At 37.2% G+C, this 23,601-nt stretch overlaps 1 protein-coding gene across 4 annotated transcripts in view; it reads left to right on the forward strand.

Annotated features, from left to right (window-relative positions):
- The window catches only part of LOC306864357 (spermatid perinuclear RNA-binding protein-like), a 94,032-nt gene that overhangs the window by 45,114 nt on the left and 25,317 nt on the right, over positions 1-23,601 (forward strand). For all 4 annotated transcript variants that reach the window (XM_079408341.1, XM_079408343.1, XM_079408340.1 and 1 more), the window contains exons 3-6: positions 4,209-4,350; positions 13,182-13,450; positions 13,567-13,756; positions 18,122-18,266. In XM_079408341.1, coding sequence (XP_079264467.1) covers positions 4,348-4,350; positions 13,182-13,450; positions 13,567-13,756; positions 18,122-18,266 — 607 coding nt within the window. In that variant the 5' untranslated portion in view covers positions 4,209-4,347. The remainder of the gene's footprint in view (positions 1-4,208; positions 4,351-13,181; positions 13,451-13,566; positions 13,757-18,121; positions 18,267-23,601) is intronic.

Raw genomic sequence — 23,601 nt, forward strand, 5'->3', positions numbered from 1 at the left:
TGGGCATTTCTTTTTATTTTCCCTATTCTGCAGCAAAGTGGGACTGTAATTGTTTGCGGGGCAGCGATGTCGCCGCGGGCTGTCTACAGGAAGGCCAGACTGTCCTGATGACAGAATCCAGTTAAATCTCGCTCATGCTCTTCTAATACCTCTATTATCTAAACTGCTAGAGGGAACCAAAAAATTATTAAAGGATTGACATCAGGCAGAAAGAAGGTGAACGTGAAGGTCGGTCAGGGGGGCAGTGTTGAGAAATGCTTCTCGTTCTTTTCACTTGTTTCCCACAAGCTGGAGGATGTCTACCGATTCATGCTCAAATACTGAGGTTAAATATCTTTTTCACAATCTGACCACTGCATGCTAATCAGTGATCTCCTGCTGTCTTCAATCATGAGCCCAAATTGAACCTCAGCTTGATGTATACAATTTTTCAGGATGCATTTATACTTAAGAAATCACTTGAGAAAATGACCTTATACAGTGTTTCACCTTATACATTTATTCAATACGTAAGGGAAGGATTTGGGACAAATTCTTACTATTAACTAACTATTAACTATGGATTTTTCCTCAATCCTAATTTGCTTCTTATTAATAGTTAGTAAGGTTAAATTTACTGTAGGTATAGTGTGGGATTAAGGGATCTAAAAGCCATTAATATGTGCTTTATAAGTACAACAGCCAATATGTAAGGAATAATTGACTCCGGGCCGTTGAATTATTAAAAAAATAATTCTACCTCGGGTGTGCATTATTTTTTCAATTAATTCAACGGCTCGAAGTCAATTATTCCACTTATACTACGGTTGCAGCACCTCAAGACATTGATCAGATGATATATTTCAAGGCATTCGTCCGGTTTTTCTACTTAAATCGCTATCCGCATCTCTTCCAACGTCTCCCTTGCTAATTCCAAAACGTCATTTTAAACCGTAACGGAGGCTTGAGCCGTTGATAGCAGACTAATGCAGTTAATACAGTTAATAACTAAGTTAAGTTATGAGAGAGAGGGAGAGAGAGAGAGAGAGTAACGTTACCTCTGTGAGTCTGTGTCTACAGTGTTAAGTGTCCGGCAGCAATGTCTCTCGTTATAGTGAAACTAAGTTAATTTTCTTTGCAAACAGCACCGTTATTGTTCCCTCGCTTGTGAGAAGTCATGTAGTTTTTAAGTTGTTCATCAATGTTACTGATCAAATCTAAGTTGCGCTAACAACATTAGCGCTCATGCTAACGTGTGTGTAAACTGTATGTGTGTCTTTAAGGGAGAGAGAGCGGGAGAGATGGAGTATGTGCTTTCCGTACATAAAACGTAATTTTGTGGCAAAAACATGGACATGATCTGTTGTTTTTATCCTTTTGTTTACTATATTTATTTGTTTGGCCAGTGTCGTTGTGGGTTTTTGTTCTTTTGCTGTAAGGACCTTTGAAATAACTCAAATAATATGGCGAAGTGATATGGTCATGTAATGCGGTCAAGACCTGCCTGGAATTACGTTCGGCGTGCGTTTCCCTGAAAATAATTGCACACCTAGAACGTTTGTCAGCCAATCAGACTCCAGCATTCAATGGCCCCGTAGTATAAGCTAGTAATATGCATGCTAATAAGCAATTAGTTAAGTTAGTTATAGTGAGACTGTAAAGTGTTACTGCTATTAATTTTAAACTGATATCTTAAAGTCTTTGTGACTTTTTATCTGTAGGCCTAATGTTTGTTTAAAATGGTGTAAAACATTTCTAAGACCTTGAAGCAATATGAACACAAAGAGTGTTTTTGGCATGTGTTTGCATGTGTTTAAAACTAAATCTTTTAAATATTTTCCATTTTCTTATTTATCACTGAATGCACTGTCGTTTCCATTTTTTGGGGAAAATTGTGAGAATTATTACTAATTGATGAGAACATTACATAATACGGTGATTCATTAATCACATTATCAATAATTACTGAGAAAACCCCCCAAATGAAGATGTTTCAAAAACATTATATTATTGTGCCAGATGAGTGAGGTAGTGAATAATCAGTAATTGGAAGTGGAAAGTCAATATAATATTTATTTCCATGTCACTGAACATAATGAAAGGATTTTGTTTGTCTGTTTGAGGTAAACCTCATGCAAAAATCTACTTCTGTCTTGTAATTATTGATGTACAGTTGTGAACTAGACGGTGTTGAAGTTTGTATACGTGCAGCACATTTAATGATCAGTCTAGTGAGGTGATAGTCATTTACATGTTTAAATGTTCGTCAGTTCGGGGCTAATGGTCTCTCTGAAAGGTCTGGTTTGGTACGCGGTGTGTTTTCAGCAGATTGTGATGCTGATAACGAGGCAGTGACAGCAGGGCCGTCAGCGAGCAGACTGTGAATGTCTCTGTGTGGACACACTCCACTGAACGTTATTACAGAAGATCTGCAGGACTGCGTTTGAGTGTAATTTCGCTGTTGGCAGCGGTGTGGGGTCCCTCACGAGATACACTTGTTCATCTCTTAAAAGGATGTCAAAGTAGAGGTTTGGTGTATAAAGGCACTCAGGAGATAAGCTGTGCCCTATTGAGCTACACCATTTCTTCCTATTCATCATTATCTTGGTTATGGATTGTTGGGTAATATGTACATTAGGTGAGAAGGTTTTATATGATATGCTATAAGCAGAGCATGCAAATTATCTTGGTTTGTGAAACCCTGTCCCAAACGACACACTAGATACTGGTTTGTGGTCTTTGCTCCCAGGTGTCCCATTTGTCATTTCAAGCATTCAGGAGTAATGCACACTTTTTGTGCAGTCGTCTTTTAATGAACTTTAACTGGTACAAAATTCCCAACAGCCCATGTGCAAAGTATATACGGTAGTCTGACCAACCAGGACAAAATAAAATCAATCAGTACACCTTAGCAACCAAAGCATGGAATCTGAAAGATTTTTTAATGTGTTTTAAAGACGTCTCTTATGCTTACCAAAACAGAATTTATTTGATAAAAATACAGTAAACACAGTAATATTGTGAAATATTATTGCAATTTAAAATAACTGTTTTGTATTTAAATATATATTTTAAATGTAATTTATTCCTGTGATGTAAAGCTGAGATTTCAGCGTCATTACTCCAGTCTTCAGTGTAACGTGATCCTTCAGAAATCATAATAATATGCTAATTTGCTGCACAAGAAACATTTCTTATTATAATCAATGTTGAAGTTGTGCTGCTTAATATTGAAGTATTTTTTGAAGAATCGAAAGTTCAAAAGAACAGCATTTAATTGCTATAGATTTTTTTTTGTAATAATGTAATGGTCTTTACTGTCACATTTGATTAGTTCAATTTCTGCTGAATATAGTATCGTTTAAAACAAAATAAAAAATCTTACTGACATGCCTTTTACACCATTTAGAACACCTTAGCAATGGAAAAAACCATGGTGTATATCATAAAATTTATCAAAACTTGTTACACCTTGTTACACCCTAGCAACCACCTCCTAACAGCAACATAGCATCTACCCAAAACACTACAGCACTTTACAATTGGAATACGACTGAGATCAGCTCTCTCCCCTCACAGTTTTTGGATATTCCTTTTAAAAAATCATTTTTTGGCCTGAACCTTTTTTTTTTTTTTTTTTATTAGAGTGCATCTGTTCAACTCTGAAAGCCATAATCCAGAGAATTAAATTATATTCCAGGGAAATTGCATTAATACAGGGAAGACATTTGGCCAGATAAGAAGGGATTAAGTAGAGTAAAAATTTACAGTTCAATGTTTGATCCGCAAATTGTGGTTAATGCCGCCACTCAAAACTATTCCAGCGAATGTGTTCAGATGACTTTCACATATTGCCATATTTGTCTTAAGCAGTGGAAGCACTTTGCAAGATAAGCCTGATAAACAGGCTCAGATAAGTGCTCTGTAAAATAGTATACATGCAAACACTTCGCTGTGTCGGGAAATAAACCGACAGAACAACAGGTCGCATCTCAGATGTGTGGCAGTACCCAGATCATGAAATATGTATAACGTCCATATACTGCACTGCTCATTTTCAGTCACTGATACCTCCTGAGGGAAGCGTGTGTGAGGGTTTGTGATGCTACACATTTAGTCCCCTAGATTTCAATGCTGTTTATCCATCTTGTGCACTAACCCTGTGTGATGCTAATAATAAAAATGCACAGGATACATGTAATTAATGTTGTTCTCTGTCTGTCTCGCAGGTTTGCTGCAGTTGGGCGCAGCGGGGGGGCAGAGAGGCAAGCGCATGAGGAGAGGGCGTCCCGAGACCCCCATCTCCACACTCCGCGCTCACACACACACATTCACGGACACACCACGCCTTGCAACCCTCCAGCCGCCATGGTAAAAACCCCTCATCTTCTGTTTGTGTGGCTGGTTAAGTATCGCACAAGGTTGCTGTCTAAATTGTGAAATCTCCCTTACATGTGTTTCTGTCCAAACTGCTCTAATCTCAAACCCGCCAAGATGTGATCGAGAAAATGTGATGGAGGCTTGCGAGAAAGAGAGAAGGGGGGGGGGGGGGAATCAGCGTTTGATTAATGGCCCTCACCTCCGGCTTGTGGTAGCAGGGTCTCATGGGAGTGTAGGGCTGTGCTGTTTGAATTATTAAAGTCTGAGAGTTGGGGGGAGGTTCATAAATAACCCAACGTAATGAGCGCCCTGCTAGCGTGAGCTCTATTGCTAACCCATCTTTGCCATCGCAGCCGGGGTGACCTTGGATATGCACATGTAAGCGCGTACATGCATAAATACACAAGCGCTTTCCACTTCTCTCACTCTAGTGGCTTTCTGTGTCTTCTGTGTCTGTATCTGTATTGATTTATTTGCACATAACGAGGTGACCTTCCTGGTTTCACTCGACTTCCTGTCAAACTGTGGCCAAAGTGTCAGAGCCCACAGAAACACACACACGAAAAATCGCACTCTGGCTGTGTGTCAGCTTGACCCTGCGATATGCCAAAGAAATGGACTTTTAGGGGGAAAAAAATGCACATAGTGCTCTTATGCAACGAATGGCAGTCTGAAAATGAATGCACAATTCTGAGTATTGTGTTTTTGGCTTGTAGAAGGGTTCTGTGTGTTTTAGTTGGGTTCTGTCGAGAGCATTTCTTGTGTAATTTTGAAAACGATTTTGACTCATCATCCCTCAGTTAAAAAAAATTAGCAAACATTCTGGACGTACAATGGAAGTAAAAGAGGTAACACAATACATGCTAAAATGCATACTTTTTAATATATAGTCACAAAAGATAAACCTTATGTTAACATGATGCAATTTTACCAGGTGACTTTCTGTGCAAAATTTTATTTGAGGTCAACAAACAACCTTCTAAATAAATAAATAAATGTAAAAAAAAATTAAATAAAAAATCTGCAAAAATAAAAAAGCCTTTATAAGCTCTGGAATTACATAACCACTGCAAAAATTACAATTTAGACAATTTTAAAGCCTGAATAATACTAATTTGAAGGAAAATGTAAATGCTTGAACAAAAATACAAGGTTCATGTTTCAGTTTTTTAAGCATTTTCATTGTAAGTGGCTTTATGTAACCATGTTTTTCCTTTAAAAATTAGGAACAAATAAAAATAATCAGCAGCATGTCACAAAGGGACCATCTATGCAAAGCATGCACTGATTGCTTGCATTTCTGTAAACAAGATGTGTGTACTGTACATACATTTTTAAGGTGGTGTTCCCCAGGCCTATGTTCTGGGGCCGCTTGAGATTTGCACACTTTGGGCATTAGAGAGCTGCTCTCACTGTCACACTCACACTGTCACAGTCTGTTTGTGTCAAACTCATCACACATTCACATGCACACACTCATCAAGAAGACCTGCATCAGTCAACAGCTGTTTGTGGTCAACTCATGCCTCTGAGTCTATAATAAGTAGCTGCAGAGCTTTGCAGATCATTGCCTGACTAGCAGAGATTCTAATTAGGGGTGTGTAATTCATTTAATACTGAACACTGACCTCAAATATACACACAGACAACACAACATGCCAGGACCCCTCTTGTGGTTATTTAATATATCTGATAAGCAGAGCAAGAGCTATAAATACACATTAATAAATGCAAACTGTGCTACAACACTATTATTTTTTAAGTAAGCACTTCCAAATCCACATGCCCCCTCAATTTTAAAGTGCTTGATCGTTCTGTGTGTGTGTGCCCATCGTACTCCATTAGATTGAGATCTGTCTGAATGTGTCCCCAGTGTGCCATTCGTTAAACTAGTGGTTTGATGAAACCCTCCATTGCTTGAATGTACTTTATCTCTCTCACACACACACACACACACACATGCATGCTTGCTTTTTCTTTTTCTCACTCTGCCCGCAAGTGCCACAAAACCATCCTAAATTAATGTATTCTAGATTCCTTTTGGGATTTTTGTCATAATTTGGAATGCCTCCTAAAGGATCCTATTAGAATCTGCTAAGAATCAAATAATATCCTACTCTGTGAGAATTCAATTGTTCTGTTAACCTCTGATTAGTTCTTCTTAAGATCCTTTGGGACTGGTTCCAAATTACAATAGAAATTCCAATAATAAGTCTTTGCTTTCATTTAGGATTTTCTGAGCAGGGAATGCATAATTCCATTCAGAATTTCTACAGCCAAAATGTGTAGATCTTTAGCAATATTGTATAATATTGTATATCATTGTTGAGGATGGTATTTGCTACCTGCAGTGTGTACGTGTTAACATTTAAACAAAAAATACTATACTAAGTAACCACAATCCTGAAGTGATATTGACCAAGCAGGATAGCGAGCATGCATATACTGTAGATGACTTCTATTTCATGCATAATCATTACATTTACATTTATTCATTTAGCTGACGCTTTTATCCAAAGCGACTCACAATTGCTATATATGTCAGAGGTCGCACGCCTCTGGAGCAACTAGGGGTTAAGTGTCTTGCTCAGGGACACATTGGTGTCTCACAGTGGATTCGAACCCGGGTCTCTCACACCAAAGGCATGTGTCTTATCCACTGCGCCATCACCATCATAAATTAAACTTTAGCTACATAACTAGCTGCCTTCCTAACATTTGTTAATGTGGGATTTTGTAGAATTAGCGCATTAGATAATGGTGGTTTCTTGTGTACATTGTCCAAAAATGCATACTATAAGAGTAGATACTACATTTATAAAGAACTGGTAAATAAGTACATTCTGCATAGAATAAATATGTATGGAATGTGTATGTACTATAAATGTATGAATCTACTAATGTACGTAACCCTTTTTTACCTGCCATCACAACTCCAGAATATGGGACAATAAAGTGTCCATCACGTGAACTCCAGAATCTCAAATACACTGAAAAAATTGTTGTATAGAAACAATTTAGAAATTGCTAGAAAATTTAGCAAACAGTTACAAACAAAAGGCAAGTAAAGCATTGAATCAAACATGGAAAATATATAAACTGAAATTGTGTTTTCTTGTAAAACATGTTTTATTTACAACTTTGAAAAAAGTATTAATTTTTAATTTAAAAAAAAATATTTACAGTGTAGGCATGTTTAAAGTTTTTTTTGTTTTTTTTTTTTAAATTCAATTTCACTTTTTCATATGGATGTGCTTCCTCTAGGCAACCATTGCATTGTCCATTTACTCAAAGTTAAAGGGATAGTTCACCCAAAAATGAAAATTCTGTCATCATTTACTCACCCTCAAGTTGCTGGTATTTTGTTCTCTACTAAGGAAGTCAATGGCTACAGTCAACTGTTTGGTTACCCATACTCTTCAAAATATCTCCAACAGAGGAGAGAAACTCATACAGGTGTGGAGCAACTTGAGGGTGAGTAAATGATGACAGAATTTGTTTCGTCATCAAAAATAACGATGCAATTATGGTATTGCGATTTGTTTTTCGTAGCAGCGCCATGTGTTTTATGAGGTAGTTGAAAATACCGAGCATCATTATCATTACGTCACACATACAAATAGTCTTTCTATCCTCATCCATCCATTCCCTCTGTCTCTGGTGGGATGTGTGATTAAGAGGCTCCTCCTTAGCTATTTTACACTCTCTTACACTTCCCAGTATGTTTTACAGCCGCTCGCAGGCGGCTATTAGAAGCGCCTCATAAACCCTGCGCACTGCCTTTTAAATACTGGCCCGATGCCATCGAGAGGCCACTGTCACGGATACATCTTTATATCCCAGCCACCCGCTGCTGCAGATACCGATAGACCCTGATCCACACTCGGGCTGCAGGCTGCCTTTACTCTTCTCAAACATGCGTAGTTTGTCTAGCGGTGTCAAAGTGCTCACTCTGCATCAGGCTAATTGATCAACTCCGCTAAAGGTTGCAGCCTTCAAACATCAGCGCTTCGCACTCAACAAACAAGCCCGGCTGTCTGGTAGCAGCAGCCAGTGTAAAAATGTCACTCGGTGAACTCCGATTGAAACAAATGAATCTTGTTTTTCCTTTCTTGCTAGTTAAACAACAGCTGTCGTTCAGAAGATGGATGCACAGTGTCGTTTTTATGTCTATATTGCGTGATAGGTCACATCCCCCAGGGACTGCAGTGCTGCTGATGTAGCTTTGATACGCTATTGAGCAGGTCTGCTGTCGAATGGAGAAATGCTACAGGAAGAGAGAGGGAATGAAAAGACAGCATTGGTATTGAATAGAGCTGATATAATAGAGATTCAGGCCTGTGAAGGATGATGAATTAACTGATAGGAAGTTTTGATTGGTTGTAAACATCTACCTTTTTTTAATCTGGCATAGAGTTTTTCTGTATTTTGCTGCATGCATGCAAGAGACTAGAGACTAGCTCTCAATGCACAAAAATAAAAATAAATACAATTTTATTGGTTTTAAATAGTCTTTTACTTTTGGTCATATTGAAAATGTGCTTCAAAAATGTTAGGAGTAAAAATCTAACTTGTACATAACATTATAACGTACAGTACGAAATTGGACATTTATTTTCAGATTTGCTAGCGATTCTGCTACTCTTCAAATGTTTTGGGTCAGTGGAATTTTTTTTTTTTCCAAATAAATGAATGCTTTTATTCAGCAAGTATGCATTACATTTATTAATCATACGTGGCAGTAAAAACATTGTTTTAAAAAAAATACAAATAAAAAAATCATTGTTATATCAAAAAAGCTATATTTTAATGCTGTTCTTTTGGCATTTCTATTCATTAAAAATCCAAAAAACACAGTTTCCATATTAAGTGTTAGTGTAAAATTTTTGTTTTCAACCAAAATAAGCTGAAATAATGCTGATAAGTTTAACATGGCATCACAGGAATAAAGTACATCATAAAATATATTAAATTAGAGAACAGGTCATTTAAATTGAAATAAATTTGACCATATCACTGTATTTTTTGATGAATGAAAATGTTTAATAAAGAAAATAAACACAATTAAATCTTACCAACCCCAAACTTTTGAACATATTTAAATGTGTTAGATGATGGCTAGGGTCACCTAAATTTAAAAGTAGGTAATTTAAAAAAATAAAAAATAAATTGATAGAAATGCCAAATGTGAAAAAATCTTGTGTAATATAACTTGTTTGTCTGTTTGCTGGTTTTTATTGTATTTGTTATACTTGTATTTTTTTTATTATTATTGTTTTTGCCATGAAAATAGCCTAACGGCATTAAATAAAAATATACTACTACTATTGACAGAAATGCAATGCATTTCTCAAAATTATGTGTAAAAGATACTATGTAATGCAGTGGCCAAAGCTGCATTTGAAATGAATCAGTTCCTTACACTGAATCTAAGAATGTGCTCTTTAACAAATTATTGTAATTAATTTTTATTGCACAATTCTCTTGTTTTATTATTATTGTCTATAAATTGATTAGTGAAGGGAATTTGTTACGAAAACAATGCTTTGATGGCTGAAAATAGAGATATAAAGACTCAACTACAGCTATTATGCTTTTCAGTGTCCACATGCTGTAGCTCTAAAGTCATCCTCTTTAAACGCTATTAATTTAATTTGTTTCAAAATGTTAACCATTTATGACACTATCCTGTGTTTGCATTATCTCTCTAATTAACATTCACATACACTGTAACTAGGAGCAAATCATGTCAAGGAAGATTAATTGCAGTGAAGTGATGCTGATGAATTGTAGGAGACGGTAGATGCAGCTGTTCAATAGCTGTTCTCTGGTGTACCAGTGTTTGATTGAACCCCTGACCTCTGATGACAGCAACAAAATACATGGAGAACATCCCGTTTTAAAAGTTAAGTAAAACTAAAACCCAGAAAAAATAAGTTCTTGAAATAAAATAAGCTTTAATATAAATGTAAAAAAAAAGAAGCAATATTAAAGAAACTAGTTGCCAACTTTCCACGGCAACATTTCTCATTTTATTTAGTTTTAACTGAAATACTAAAATAACTGAAACTAAATAAACTACAGAATTAATAAAACTATATATGCATTTAAGACCAAACTAAAAGCAAAAAAAAAGGCAAAAACACAACAAAATGGCTAAACTTTAAAATTAAACTGGTCATATGATGCGATTTCAAGGTTTCCTTTCTCTTTGGAGTGTCACAAGCTGTTTGTGCATAGATGAGATCCCTGAAGTTGCAAAGACTAAAGTCTCAAAACCAAAGAAATATTCTTTATCAAAGTTAAGACTCGACCCCTCCCTCCTAAAACAGCTCATTTAAACACGCCCCTACATGTCTACGTCACGGTGTGGGAAAATTTGCATAGCACCACCCAAATGTACACGCAATGAAAGAAGGCGGAACTATTATTCTGGCTGTAGTACTGTTGCTGCCGCCGGAGCCATGTCCTGGAGACATTTCCATCTCACGCTTGAGGTATTCAGCCAATCACAACGCACTGGATAGCTGGCCAATCAGAGCACAGCTCGCTTCTCAGAACAATAAGCTTTGTATAAATCGGCGCATAGAGGAACAACAATAATGTACAGTATGTGGAAAATAATGTGTTTTTTGAACCTTAAACCGCATAAACACATTGCATTACACCAAATACACAAAATAATGTTCTTTTTAGCAACATCATATGACCCCTTTAAAATGAAAACTGAAAATAAAATATAAATATTAGCAAAAATGATAACAGTCAATGCTGTTAGTTTGAGATACTATTGTTGGTTTTGTTAATATTTTGAATTAGTTTTTATTTTTGTTTTCATTTTTAATGTAGTTCAATTTTAGTATTTGTGTTGTGTTTTTGTGATTTTCTATTTGGTATTTTTAAATGTTTTCATGTTTCTAAAATAAAATAAGTTAGTTTTTTTTTCAGTTACATTTATTTTATTTTATTTATACAGTATATTATTATTTTATTTATAAGCAACGACATTTGTTATGGTTTTAGTTAACTATAATAAATGTGTCAGTGATCCTAAAATAAATCCATTTTTTCTGATATTATTTTTCAGTACAGACCTGCGACTCATTTTTAGGTCGCGTCCCACCAGTTGAGAAGCGCCACCTTGAATACTAATGCAGGAAGAGAGGATTGTGGTGGTTATTAGATCTAGTCGTGAAGTGGGGGGTGTTACATGAGAGAGTGACTGAAGGTGAGAGACTCACGGTGGCTGGTGACAGACAGAAGGATTGTGGGTAAGCGGGAGCGATGTCTGATTATAAGAGGTTGTCGGGTGACTGTCACTGAGCTCAAATTGATTTCCACCCGTGAGGATGATGTGTAACACGCTGACGCTCACAGACACAGGTTAATACAGCGTGTTCCCGGTGGCTCGGATGTGACATACGGCCTTGGACACACATACGTGAACTCTGTAGATGTTACTTCTCTAGACGTTTGTTTTGCCATCAAGGCAAGCAGAGGTGAGCTGATTGATTAAAGTTTAATCTGCCGCTGTCTCACACGCGCACTTTACTTTAGGAGATAAATTGAAGAAGTCGGCCAAGGTGATCTTCAGAAGTTGTTAACATAGCAGAGTGTGTGTGTTTGCGTGTAGCTCACCTTTATCAGTATTACTGGTATGTCGTTTCTGACACTTTCATCCTGTGGAAATGATGTAAATTCAATTAAAACCCACTTTTAAAATTGTGAAATATTACTACAATTTAAAATGACTGTTTTCTGTTTTAATATACTGTAAAATGTAATTTATTCCTGTGATCAAAGCTGTATTTTCAGCATCATTACTCCAGTCTTCAGTGTCACATGATCCTTCAGAAATCATTATAATATGCTGATTTGATGCTCAAGAAACATTTATGATTGCCATGTTGAAAACAGTTGTGCTGCTTCATAATTTTGCGTCATTTGATGAACAGAAAGTAAAAAAAAACAGCATTTTGTTCAAATAAAAATACTTTGTAACATTATAAATGTTTTTACGATCACGTATGATTCATTTAATGGTCCCCAAATGTTTTATTCTATCCGCTTTATTTATATATTATAAATATTTATATATTATTTTTTACATTTTTATTATTATTTATTATTATTTTTCACCACATTTCAAATGAGATTTTATTTTCTGTGATGGAAATGACATGTTAAACATTTTGGGAATAGAATGTCTGACGACTTTGTTTTGTTAAAGATAATTTCACAGATAACTACATAATATAATATAAATACACAGTTAATTCATTGATAATAATGCATTAAAAATATTCTGTTTACAAGTGATTTTTACCAATGTTTTTCTAACTTTTATTTCTTAGTAATTCACTGAGACTGTTGTCTTCTTGTAAACACAAATCATTTATTTATTTGTTTGCAAATCATTTTTAAATTGTTGTAATAAAATTATCACACAGCTGTTGATACCCACTTGATGTGTAAAAATTAATACACAATATTCACAAAATAAACAGTGAAATTATTTTTAACTTGTGTGTGCATGTAATAAAAAAATAATTATATATATATAAATTTTATTTATTTATTTTCAATGGATTTTTGTAATTTAAAATTCAAAGACTGGGTTCGGGACATGGCCAAAGCTGAGTGAATGATTGTAAAAAGTTTACGAAAAACTGTGACTTTCATATAAGTCGGTTAATTACTTAACATGAACCTCTGAGACAAAGTTGTGCGCACTTACTCTATTCATTGCATCTGCAACTACAAGGTTATGTATTGTTTCTTACTACATTGAATCAAGCTAACGAGTGTTTTCTCTCCATCAGAGGTCCATTCGGTCGTTCGGGAACGATGACCGTCATGTCATGGCCAAGCACTCCACCATCTACCCTTCCTCTGAGGCCCTGGAGGCGGTACAGAGCCTCGTCTCCACTGTGGAGCGCGCCCTGAAACACGTGTCTGATTGGATGGACCAAACTCAAGCCAGCCAATCAAATCAACCAAATTCATCCAGCACACAGGAGGAGACTACGGAGGAGACTACGGAGGAGACGACCGAGGCCAGCGCGGACGAATCACCAGAAGGCAGCACAAAGTGAGTGCATGCTGGGAAAATAGACAGATTTCTGCTAAGAAACTGCTTTTGATTTATTGGATCCGCATATTGCACATCATTAATTCAGATCACGTTGATGTTGTGTGTTGTCTCAGCGAGGACAGCAGCTGTAGTAGCAGTCCCAGTGAAGGACGGGTGTTGTGTGGCGTGATAAGGATCGGTCTGGTGGCCAAAGGCCTCCTGATTAAAGATGACATGGATCTGGAGCTGGTGCTCATGTGCCGAGAGAAGCCCACCAAGACTCTGCTGTCCACCGTCTGTGACAGCCTCCCGCTGCAGATTGAGGTGACGGCACACACACAAATCACATGAGCTACCAAAACACACACTGACCACACAACCTCCTGAACTGTGGGAGTTTTGATCTGCTGTGGATAAAAATATACACCCAAAAGACACTTTCTTTTTATTGTTTGAGTTTCATCTGTTGAAAGACTGCACTGCGGTACACTGCAGCTAGTTTTCCCTGAAGAACAAGAGATGCTCGCTTGCAATTGACCAGTTTTTATCTTGATTTAATGTGTTTGCTAACAGCAAAGCGTATTTTATGTTAATGCACTCATTAAAATATGCTTGTGAAAGTGATTTGTTACCAAATGAATCTTGCAATACTGCTGCAATTTATCCTGAAATGAGCTCAGTGGCTTCTGAAATTTCCATTATTTGCAATACATAAACACAAATGACTACAAACAACTTTTTATAAATTTCTATCATTAACTAAAACTATTAAATATCATGTTTGTTAATTCAAATAAAGCTGAAATAAAATAACATTTACATATTAGATGAAAAATGTAAAATGCTGTCTTTGCATCCAACTGAAATAAAATAAGTTTTTAAAATATACCGTAGATGTTATAGACATTTGTTGAAGTACTAAGATTGCTAAAATAAAATAATAATAAAATAAATCTAAATAGAAATATTTTTAAAAAACGAAAAAAAGACAAGCACATTAAATTACTAAAACCTAAACTAAAATTTAAAATGTAAATAATAAAATTAATAGTATAATAAATCAATAATAAAAATTATTAAATGTTATATATAAATTGGTGCTGTCAAATGATTAATCGGGTAACACTTTATTTTAGGGTATCTTAGCTAGTTGCTTATTAGTATGCAAATTACTAGAATATTAGCCATTTATTAGTAGTAATTAAGCACATGTTAATGCCTTATTCTACATCCCTAATCCTACCCAATACCTAAACTTAATATCTACCTTACTAACTATTAATAAGAAGCAAATTAGAGTTTGAGGGAAAAGCTGTAGTTAATAGTTAATAAGTGTTTCCTATGTTACCATTAATTGCGATTAATCGCATACAAAATAAGTTTTTGTTTGCATAATATATATGTGTGTACTGTGTATATATTTATTATGTATACATAAAGACACGCACATACATATATTTTGAAAATATTTACCAGGGCTGGACCAGAATATTCAATTATTTGAATATTCGTTCGGTGGGTTGGCATTCAATTTTCAATTTTGAGATTCGAATATCCTCAAACATCTGGCATCCCCCGCGAAACGGTTCTCATTCGCGCTTGAATATGAATCGCCCACGAGTGAACGTCATGATTCAGTTCATCTGGAAGAGAAGACAAAAATGCCGAAGACCTCAGCTGTGTGGGAGCACTTTAAATTGAGTGAGGACAAAACAAAGGCAGTGTGCCAAATATGCGTAAGTTACCACAACAGCACATCAAGTTTGAAAAATCACCTGAGTTCTGTAAGTAGTAGCCTACACCTATTATAGTAGCCTATATTGATGGTGTAAAAAAACCGAGCTGCTTTTATCCACCATGTTAATCAGTAATTTTACACATGATAAAAGCATGCACTTAATTTGCTTGGAAAATACTTGCGAATAACGGAGAAAAGAAAGAGAGAGATAACAGATGCCATAGTGGAGTTCATCGATATATGAGACCCATTAATTTAGAAATGTGAGCTGTCTAGCTAGCCTAATGTTACCTTGTTCTGTTTAGCCTATTACAGTTTGTTTTATTCTATATAAGGGAATTCATTTAATTTTATTTAAACTGTTCGTTAATTAAAATGTGTGATGCTGTTATTGAAATTTCGTTCATTTATTTTTCCTTCGTCTTTTATTTAAATAGCCTACCCTTTATAGTGTCAGTAATTACTGTGCTACTAATTTCTGATTTGGGAGTGATTTGTTTGTTAGAAAAATGTTAGGCTGCCTTATTAAAAGTATTGCTCTTAACAGACCTGTGTGTTTCGTATCAGTAACTAGTGCAGTGTCCGTTCTCGGAGCATAAGTCCTGCCCGCGTGAGGCACGCCGCCTCCGGCTCGCGCTGTTCTGTAGTTTATTAAGTTTATTAATTCTGAATGTGTTGCGTGTCCATATTGCACCAAAATGCGACACTGCACTCCCTTGGGTCCGCAGCAACGCACCCACCACACGTGAAGTCGATTGGACGAACGGTTCTCGACATAATAAAAATGCAAACAGACACACAGAGATACCTGCCTTTATTAGAGAGAAGAATATGTTTAGCCCCCTCCCTCTGAAGCTTCGAAAATACGGTGTTTATTCCTACCGAAGCTTCGAAGCTCAAAAAATGGTATTCGGACCCTAATATTTACATGTATGTATTTATATTCATATCAATTAAATCATATATAAATATTTAATATATAAACGTAACATGTTTTTCTTGTATGTGTGTGTATTTACATAAACATAATAAACAAACACAGTACACACACACATATATATTATGTAAACAAAAACTTTTATTTTGGATGCAATTAATCGTTTGACAGCCCTAATATAAACACTTATAAAACAACACTGATTTATTTTCACTTATGTAAGAGTTCATGCAAATAAACAAATGTGTTTTCAGTAATTAATTTAGTCTGTGGGACAAGAACGGCACAAGTCTCTATGGGACAAGACAGTCTAGAGGGTTTAAAAGCAGAGAGCAAAAATGTGTGAAATGTGTATTTTTACGCTTATGAATTCTGGCATAACAAAATAGAGCTATAAAGCTGTAATAATTCTACTGGTTCATGCAGGTAAATTTTGTTAATGTAATTCCTGTAAAAGGAATTTGCTCCATGTAAACAGTAGTTATGTATCATCCGTTTCTGATTTCTTTTTTTTACCGATATTATGGGATTAAAACAGGTCAGTCAGTCTATCATGCTAGTCTCAGTTTAACATGTATAAACTTTTCGGCACTTTTTCAGCATGTATAAAGTTTTATGACTATGTATTTTACTGATACTACATATTTGAATGTATTTTACACTGGTGTAGTTATGAACGCATATGTTTTGAGGGAAATTAAACATTGCAGATTTCAATCCTGAAAAATTGCAACTTCCAAAACAGACCTGCTCTATTTATATTCATCATGTGTAATTAATATAAACCTGCCAGCAACCAGCTTCCCTAATTAGGACAGGCCAAGGGAACGGGGTGATCAGCGGTGACCCAGTCTGAGCCTCCCACACACACAACAGACCCCGGACACAAATCCCATTAAAGCAGACTGTACTGCCAGCAGGTCAAGTCTCCATATAATGGAGATATAATGGAAACGGCAGTAGACTGCTTTACCCTTTCTCTACTTGCTTCCCCTTTCTCTCTATCGGTCAGAGCCGTTACATCAACGATTGAGTGATAGACGTGCACATTACCTGTTTTAGCAGCATGTGAATGCATGAAGGAAATGTGCTCTGTATAGCGGCCCGTCCGCACACACACACACACACACGGGTCTCTGCAGTGGGAGATGTAATTGATCTCTGGTTTACATGAAAAGAGCAGGCGGATTGAGAGCGTGTGGCTGGAATTAATTGAATGGATTACAGAGCCGTCCCCCACATCAAACCGGATTACATTAAACATTAAAGCAAGCATCTGCACTGTCTAGGTCCCACCTCATAATCTGGTTTGTAAATGTATTGTGACCAGCTGTGGCCATGGGATGCCAAAGACTTAACCTTTCCATTTGTGTCCAGTTTTATTCAAAGTAGGTGTGTTCTGCACTTTTAACTCTGTTCTGAGGAACGTTTATTTGTTCATTTCTCTATCATCATTGTATTGCATTATATGTTTTGAAACTACAGAGCATTAATCATAAAACTAAGCATTCAAAAATCATCATTATTCATTATTAATCATATATCATCAAGACATTATTAGGAGATGCAGAGTGACAACTGATATTAATATGGAATTTATGCAAGTTTATTTATTATAAAAAATAAATAAATAAAAAACCTCTCTATGTGTATTGCGTTAGACTAACCTGAACTTGTCACAGCACTTATATATTGTTGCTCTTTTAATATTTTAATCGCTTCTGTTACCCTTCTTTTGGATAAAAGCATCTGCTAAATGATTACATGTAAATGTACATTTTCATATGTGTTTTTAACATGATATCAGTTAATTTCTTTTAATATGGTCATCATCAATACCAGTATATAGTGAAACCCTAGTCTAGTGCATCAAATAACCCAGCAAAAAAGTTCATTTTTCCATATTATCCAGTTAAATAGGTCACAACTATACCCTTCTATAGAGCTAAGTACAAGATAATTCATTCAGTATCATCTTTGCATGTTTTTGACCTTTGACCTCTAACCCCTACAGAAGCTGACAGAGGAGAAGTATGAGGTACAGAGCTCTATTCCCGAGGCCGCCATCTTGGTCTGCACCACAACAGACCCCAAACTCACGCTGAAGGTGACGCTCACTTCCCCGCAGATGCGAGACGACGACGAGACGGAGGAGCAAGGTTTGTGCCTGCATGTGACCAACTTTTTCCTTTTCTTTTGCTAAACAGCAGATGAGGGAGGGGATGGATGAATGTGTTTGTGTGTGTTAGTGATGGTCCATTAGAAGAAATAGCTTTCATCTCATCCTTACTCTGCATCCAGAACTCTCAGGGCCACACACAGCGCTGGACTCGTCTCATAGTCTAAACACACACACGCAGAGCTGATTCAGCAGCAGTTTGAGTGGTCTTCATGCTGTCAGACTCTTGACCCTCAGGCCACTCACGGGAGGTGCTGGAAAAGAGCGGGAGGAGCGTAAGAGTGATCAAAGACAGAACCGTTTGCTTCTGTAATGGGACATTATGGAGTGAAACCAAATATTTAGTTAAGAACAATGTAGGGCAGGATGTTCATCCATATAACATACTTAGGGCAGTAAGAGCAGCCCAGTGCATTTTGGGTACAATTCTAGCAGGGGCGCCAGGTGCACATGCTGTTTTCATGCCTTTCATCTGTCGGTTAAAAGGACAGTTCACTGATAAATGAAAATTCTGTCTTTATTTACTCACCCTTATGTCGTTTCAAACCTGTATGGCTTTCTTTCTTCTACAAAACACAAAAGAAGCACTTGTTAGTTCATATAATGAAAGTCAATGTGGTCCAAAAGCACACTGAACCCCAATTACTTTCATTGTATGGACGAAAAGACACACATTTGTCAAAATATCTACTTTTGTGTCCACAGAAGAAAGTCATACAGGTTTGGAATCACGTGAGGATGAAGAAATGATGACAGAATTTTTATTTTTAGGTGAACTATCCCTTTAAAGTGGACTTATTATTCACCTTTTTACAATATATAATATACATCTCTGGTGTCCACGGAATGTGTCTGTGAAGTTTCAGCTCAAAATACCCCATAGATCATTTATTATATCATTTTGAAAATGCCTATTTTGAGTGGAAGCAGAAAGACGCTGTTTTAGTGCATGTCTCTTTAAATGCAAATGAGCAGAACAGGGCTGTGCCTTTACAGCTCACCTCAGAACCTCTGCTAAAAACATCTGTTTGGTTTTGATTATCATGTCTATTGCACTGAAATCATGCGTTTTAAACCATATTAGTTTAAACTTCTGATATACGGTTTTCTGAGAGCACACAACCAAAGCACGCGCACAGAAAGCAGCGGTCACATGACATGCGAGTAGCCTACTAAACTAAGTTCTCTTTCATGTCTTATTGCGCTTAAACTGTCAAATACACACAAGTTAGTTAAAAACACACGAGTTACAAAAACAATCGGTTATGTCTGTGAAGATAAACAGCTGGGAAAGAAATCACATGTTTATATTAGATCTGTGTGGCAACAGTGTAATATCCAGTAAATAAATCAATAAATTCACTGCTCTCTCGTCGTCTCTGAGGCTGGGACTCAGTGTTCTGTGATCGTCAGTGCAGCCAAAGACAGAAGAGTTTGCATGCTTTGCTCAAACTTTCGCCATGGAGTTAGAAGAACTGCTACACCATTGTCGCTTGTGCAAACACAATGAATGAATGAGGCATTTATATAGCGCTTTATTGTGTATTGTTGTACACCCAATCATACAGAGGGTCTCTCCTCAACCACCACCAGTGTGCAGCATCCACCTGGATGATTCGAAGGCAGCCACAGCACAACAGCGCCAGTGCGCTCACCACACACAGGTGGAGAGGAGAGAGAGTCATAGAGCCAATCAAGTGGATTATTGGGAGGCCATGATTGACAAGGGCCAGTGGAGGGAATTTGACCAGGACACTGGGGTTACACTCCTACTCTTTACAATGAGTGTCATGGGATTCAGGATGGGTGTCAGAGTCAGGACCTTGGTTTAACGTCTCATCCAAAAGACGGTGCTCTTTTTGACAGTATAGTGTCCCAGTATAGTGAAAGTATAGTGGGGCATTAGGACCCACACAGACCACAGGGTGAGCACCCCCTGCTGGCCTCACTAACACCTCCAACAGCAACCTAGTTTTCACCAGAGGTCTCCCATCCAGGTACTGACCAGGCTCAGCCCTGCTTAGCTTCTGTGGGCAACCGGTCTTGGGCTGCAGGATGATATGGCTGTGGCTGTCTGCACAAGCTTGCAGAGAAAGGCGTACCAAAAAAAAATGTTTACTGGGTTGTTCTTTTTCATGTTTTCTGGGTTGGTAGAAGCACCAGGTACCCAACTATAGCACTTAAACACAGAAAAAGTCAGATTTTCATAATATGTAACCTTTGTCACTTTCCTCCTTTCACTCTTTTTTTACCTCTGACATTAAGTGTGAAGTCGGATTCAGCTTGCCACCCGTTATTGCTGATGCAGATGCACTTGAGCTCCGAACACATAAGTGAAGTCAAGATGGAAGTGTGTTATTGGAGTTTTTGGTGCCGTGACCCGTGACTGACCGCACTGAGAACTGAAGTGGTTGCATCTTTAAAGGATGGTGTTTAGGCTATAACAATTAGAGCTGCAGCAATGCAAAATGTGCTGCTTTTTCCCTCGCTCTCTCCCTCACACACGCACACACTCTCATGCACATTCTGTCGGTCTGTGCAAATATGCAAATCTGTTGCCAGTGAATCGGAGGGGTGCAGCCCTGCTGAACATGCTTGAGTTCTCATCCATTACAGTGACGTAGCAAACCTCAATACTAAAGAGGACGATAGAGGTAGATGTCTTATTAGTGGGGCCTTCATGGAATTCCATAAAGTACCGCAATTTTCTGCAGTATTTAAATGCAATAATTTGATTACTAAAGAACGAAGTACACTTAACTGCTTTGAACACTTTACCATTTACCACTTCCCTGAACTAATAAATGAAAAACATAGAAATCTATTTTAGCTGACTACTAATTATTTTATGATTTTTCAAAATCAGTACTGCACAAAATAACTAGAAGTATTTGCATTGCATTAAAGGGATACTCCACCCAAATATGAAAAAAACAATATATATATATATTATTACTTGCATTATGGACTCACATAGATGGATTATTTTGCTGTGAATATTTGTTTGTGTACATCAGAAGAAAGGGTGGAGTATTCCTTTAAAGGGATCGTTCACCCAAAAATGAAAATGTTGTCATCATCTACTCACCCTCAAATTGTTCCAAACCTGTATGAGTTTGTTTCTTCTGCTGAACATTTAAGACATTTTGAAGAATATGGATAACCAAACAGTTCCTAGTCCCCATTGACTTCCATAGTATTTTTTCCACACTATGGAAGTCAATGGGGACCAGCAACAGTTTGAGTAAATGATCATAGAATTTAGATTTTTGGGTGCACTTTAAGGCCAAAATGCTTTAATCTCATTCTCTCTGACACAAACACGCTCATTTTCTCATGGGTTTGCTCACTCCGCCATCCTGTTTGATGTAGATTGTTAGAAGTGGGGGGAGGAAAATGAAAGAATGTATCCGGGTTGAGGAATCAATACCTGTGGCAGCACACACCTCATCCATCTAGCAGATGTGTCAGATGTGGACACTGCCCCTGGACTGAGGGATGACAGATGACAGGAGGGAGGGAGAGATGGAGCGATGGGTTGTAGATCACGACAGGAGCACCTCGTATTTGCCCGACTGGGTCAAGGGCCCTGTCCCGTTGAGAAACTGCTCAATCTCAGAACTGGCCCGAATGGGCAGTACTCATCAGCTCGCGCACAAACACACACACACACACACACATAACAATGTAATATTAGAGCATGGCTGGGTTGTATTTCACTCCATAAACCAAAAGAAAGAAATAAGAAACTGTTCTTTATAAAGCTTGTTTTTAGGATCATAAATATTTTGCATTGTGACATTGTTTATTGATATTTAAGCACATTTTCCTCTTTAAGTTCTTATAACAGTTATGCATAAAAATTAACTTTAAATCGAAAAAACATAAAATTTTTGCAATGCAATTTATGTAAAATATTAATGCACCATGACAGAATTTTGTTTTAGCTTAAATGTGTTGATTTAAATAAAGTATCATTGTATTAAAGTTTTTTTTTTTATGCCATACAGTAACACGGATTACACTTGAGGTCGTGACCGTGTCTCAGTGGAAAAACCGAATAGTCCTAAAAAAAAATATGCTTAGGCTTTTTTTTTCTTTTTTTTTCTTTATATTTGAAAAACAGATGGTTCCAAATGTCTATATCGCAAATCAGGCATTGATTCATTTTTCAGTAAATGAATCAATTCACACCTGAGTTCAGTTTCTCTCTAGCCACACCCAGGTCTGATTACGGCCACACCTGTTCGCAATCAAGAAATCACTTAAATAGGACCTGCCTGACAAAGTGAAGTAGACCAAAAGATCCTCAAAAGCTACACATGTTGAGATCCAAAGAAATTCAGGAGCAAATGAGAAAGTAATTGAGATCTATCAGTCTGGAAAAGGTTATAAAGCCATTTCTAAAGCTTTGGGACTCCAGCGAACCACAGTGAGAGCCATTATCCACAAATGGCAAAAACATGGAACAGTGGTGAACCTTCCCAGGAGTGGCCGGCTGACCAAAATTACCCCAAGAGCGCAGCGACGACTCATCCAAGAGGTCACAAAAGACCCCACAACAACATCTAAAGAACTGCAGGCCTCACTTGCCTCAGTTAAGGTCAGTGTTCATGACTCCACCATAAGAAAGAGACTGGGCAAAAATGGCCTGCATGGCAGAGTTCCAAGACGAAAACTGCTGCTGAGCAAAAAGAACATAAAGGCTCGTCTCAGTTTTGCCAGAAAACATCTTGATGATCCCCAAGACTTTTGGGAAAATGCTCTGTGGACTGACGAGACAAAAGTTGAACTTTTTGGAAGGTGTGTGTCCCATTACATCTGGCGTAAAAGTAACACATCATTTCAGAAAAAGAACATCATACCAACAGTAAAATATGGGGGTGGTAGTGTGATGGTCTGGGGCTGTTTTGCTGCTTCAGGACCTGGAAGACTTGCTGTGATAAATGGAAGCATGAATTCAACTGTCTACCAAAAAATCCTGAAGGACAATGTCCGGCCATCTGTTCGTGACCTCAAGCTGAAGCGAACTTGGGTTCTGCAGCAGGACAATGATCCAAAACACACCAGCAAATCCACCTCTGAATGGCTGAAGAAAAACAAAATGAAGACTTTGGAGTGGCCTAGTCAAAGTCCTGATCTGAATCCTATTGAGATGCTGTGGCATGACCTTAAAAAGGTGGTTCATGCTCGAAAACCCTCCAATGTGACTGAATTACAACAATTCTGCCAAGATGAGTGGGCCAAAATTCCTCCACAGCGCTGTAACAGACTCATTGCAAGTTATCGCAAACTCTTGATTGCAGTTGTTGCTG

Source organism: Barbus barbus, assembly GCF_936440315.1.
Source record: "Barbus barbus genome assembly, chromosome: 45".
NCBI lineage: Eukaryota > Metazoa > Chordata > Actinopteri > Cypriniformes > Cyprinidae > Barbus > Barbus barbus.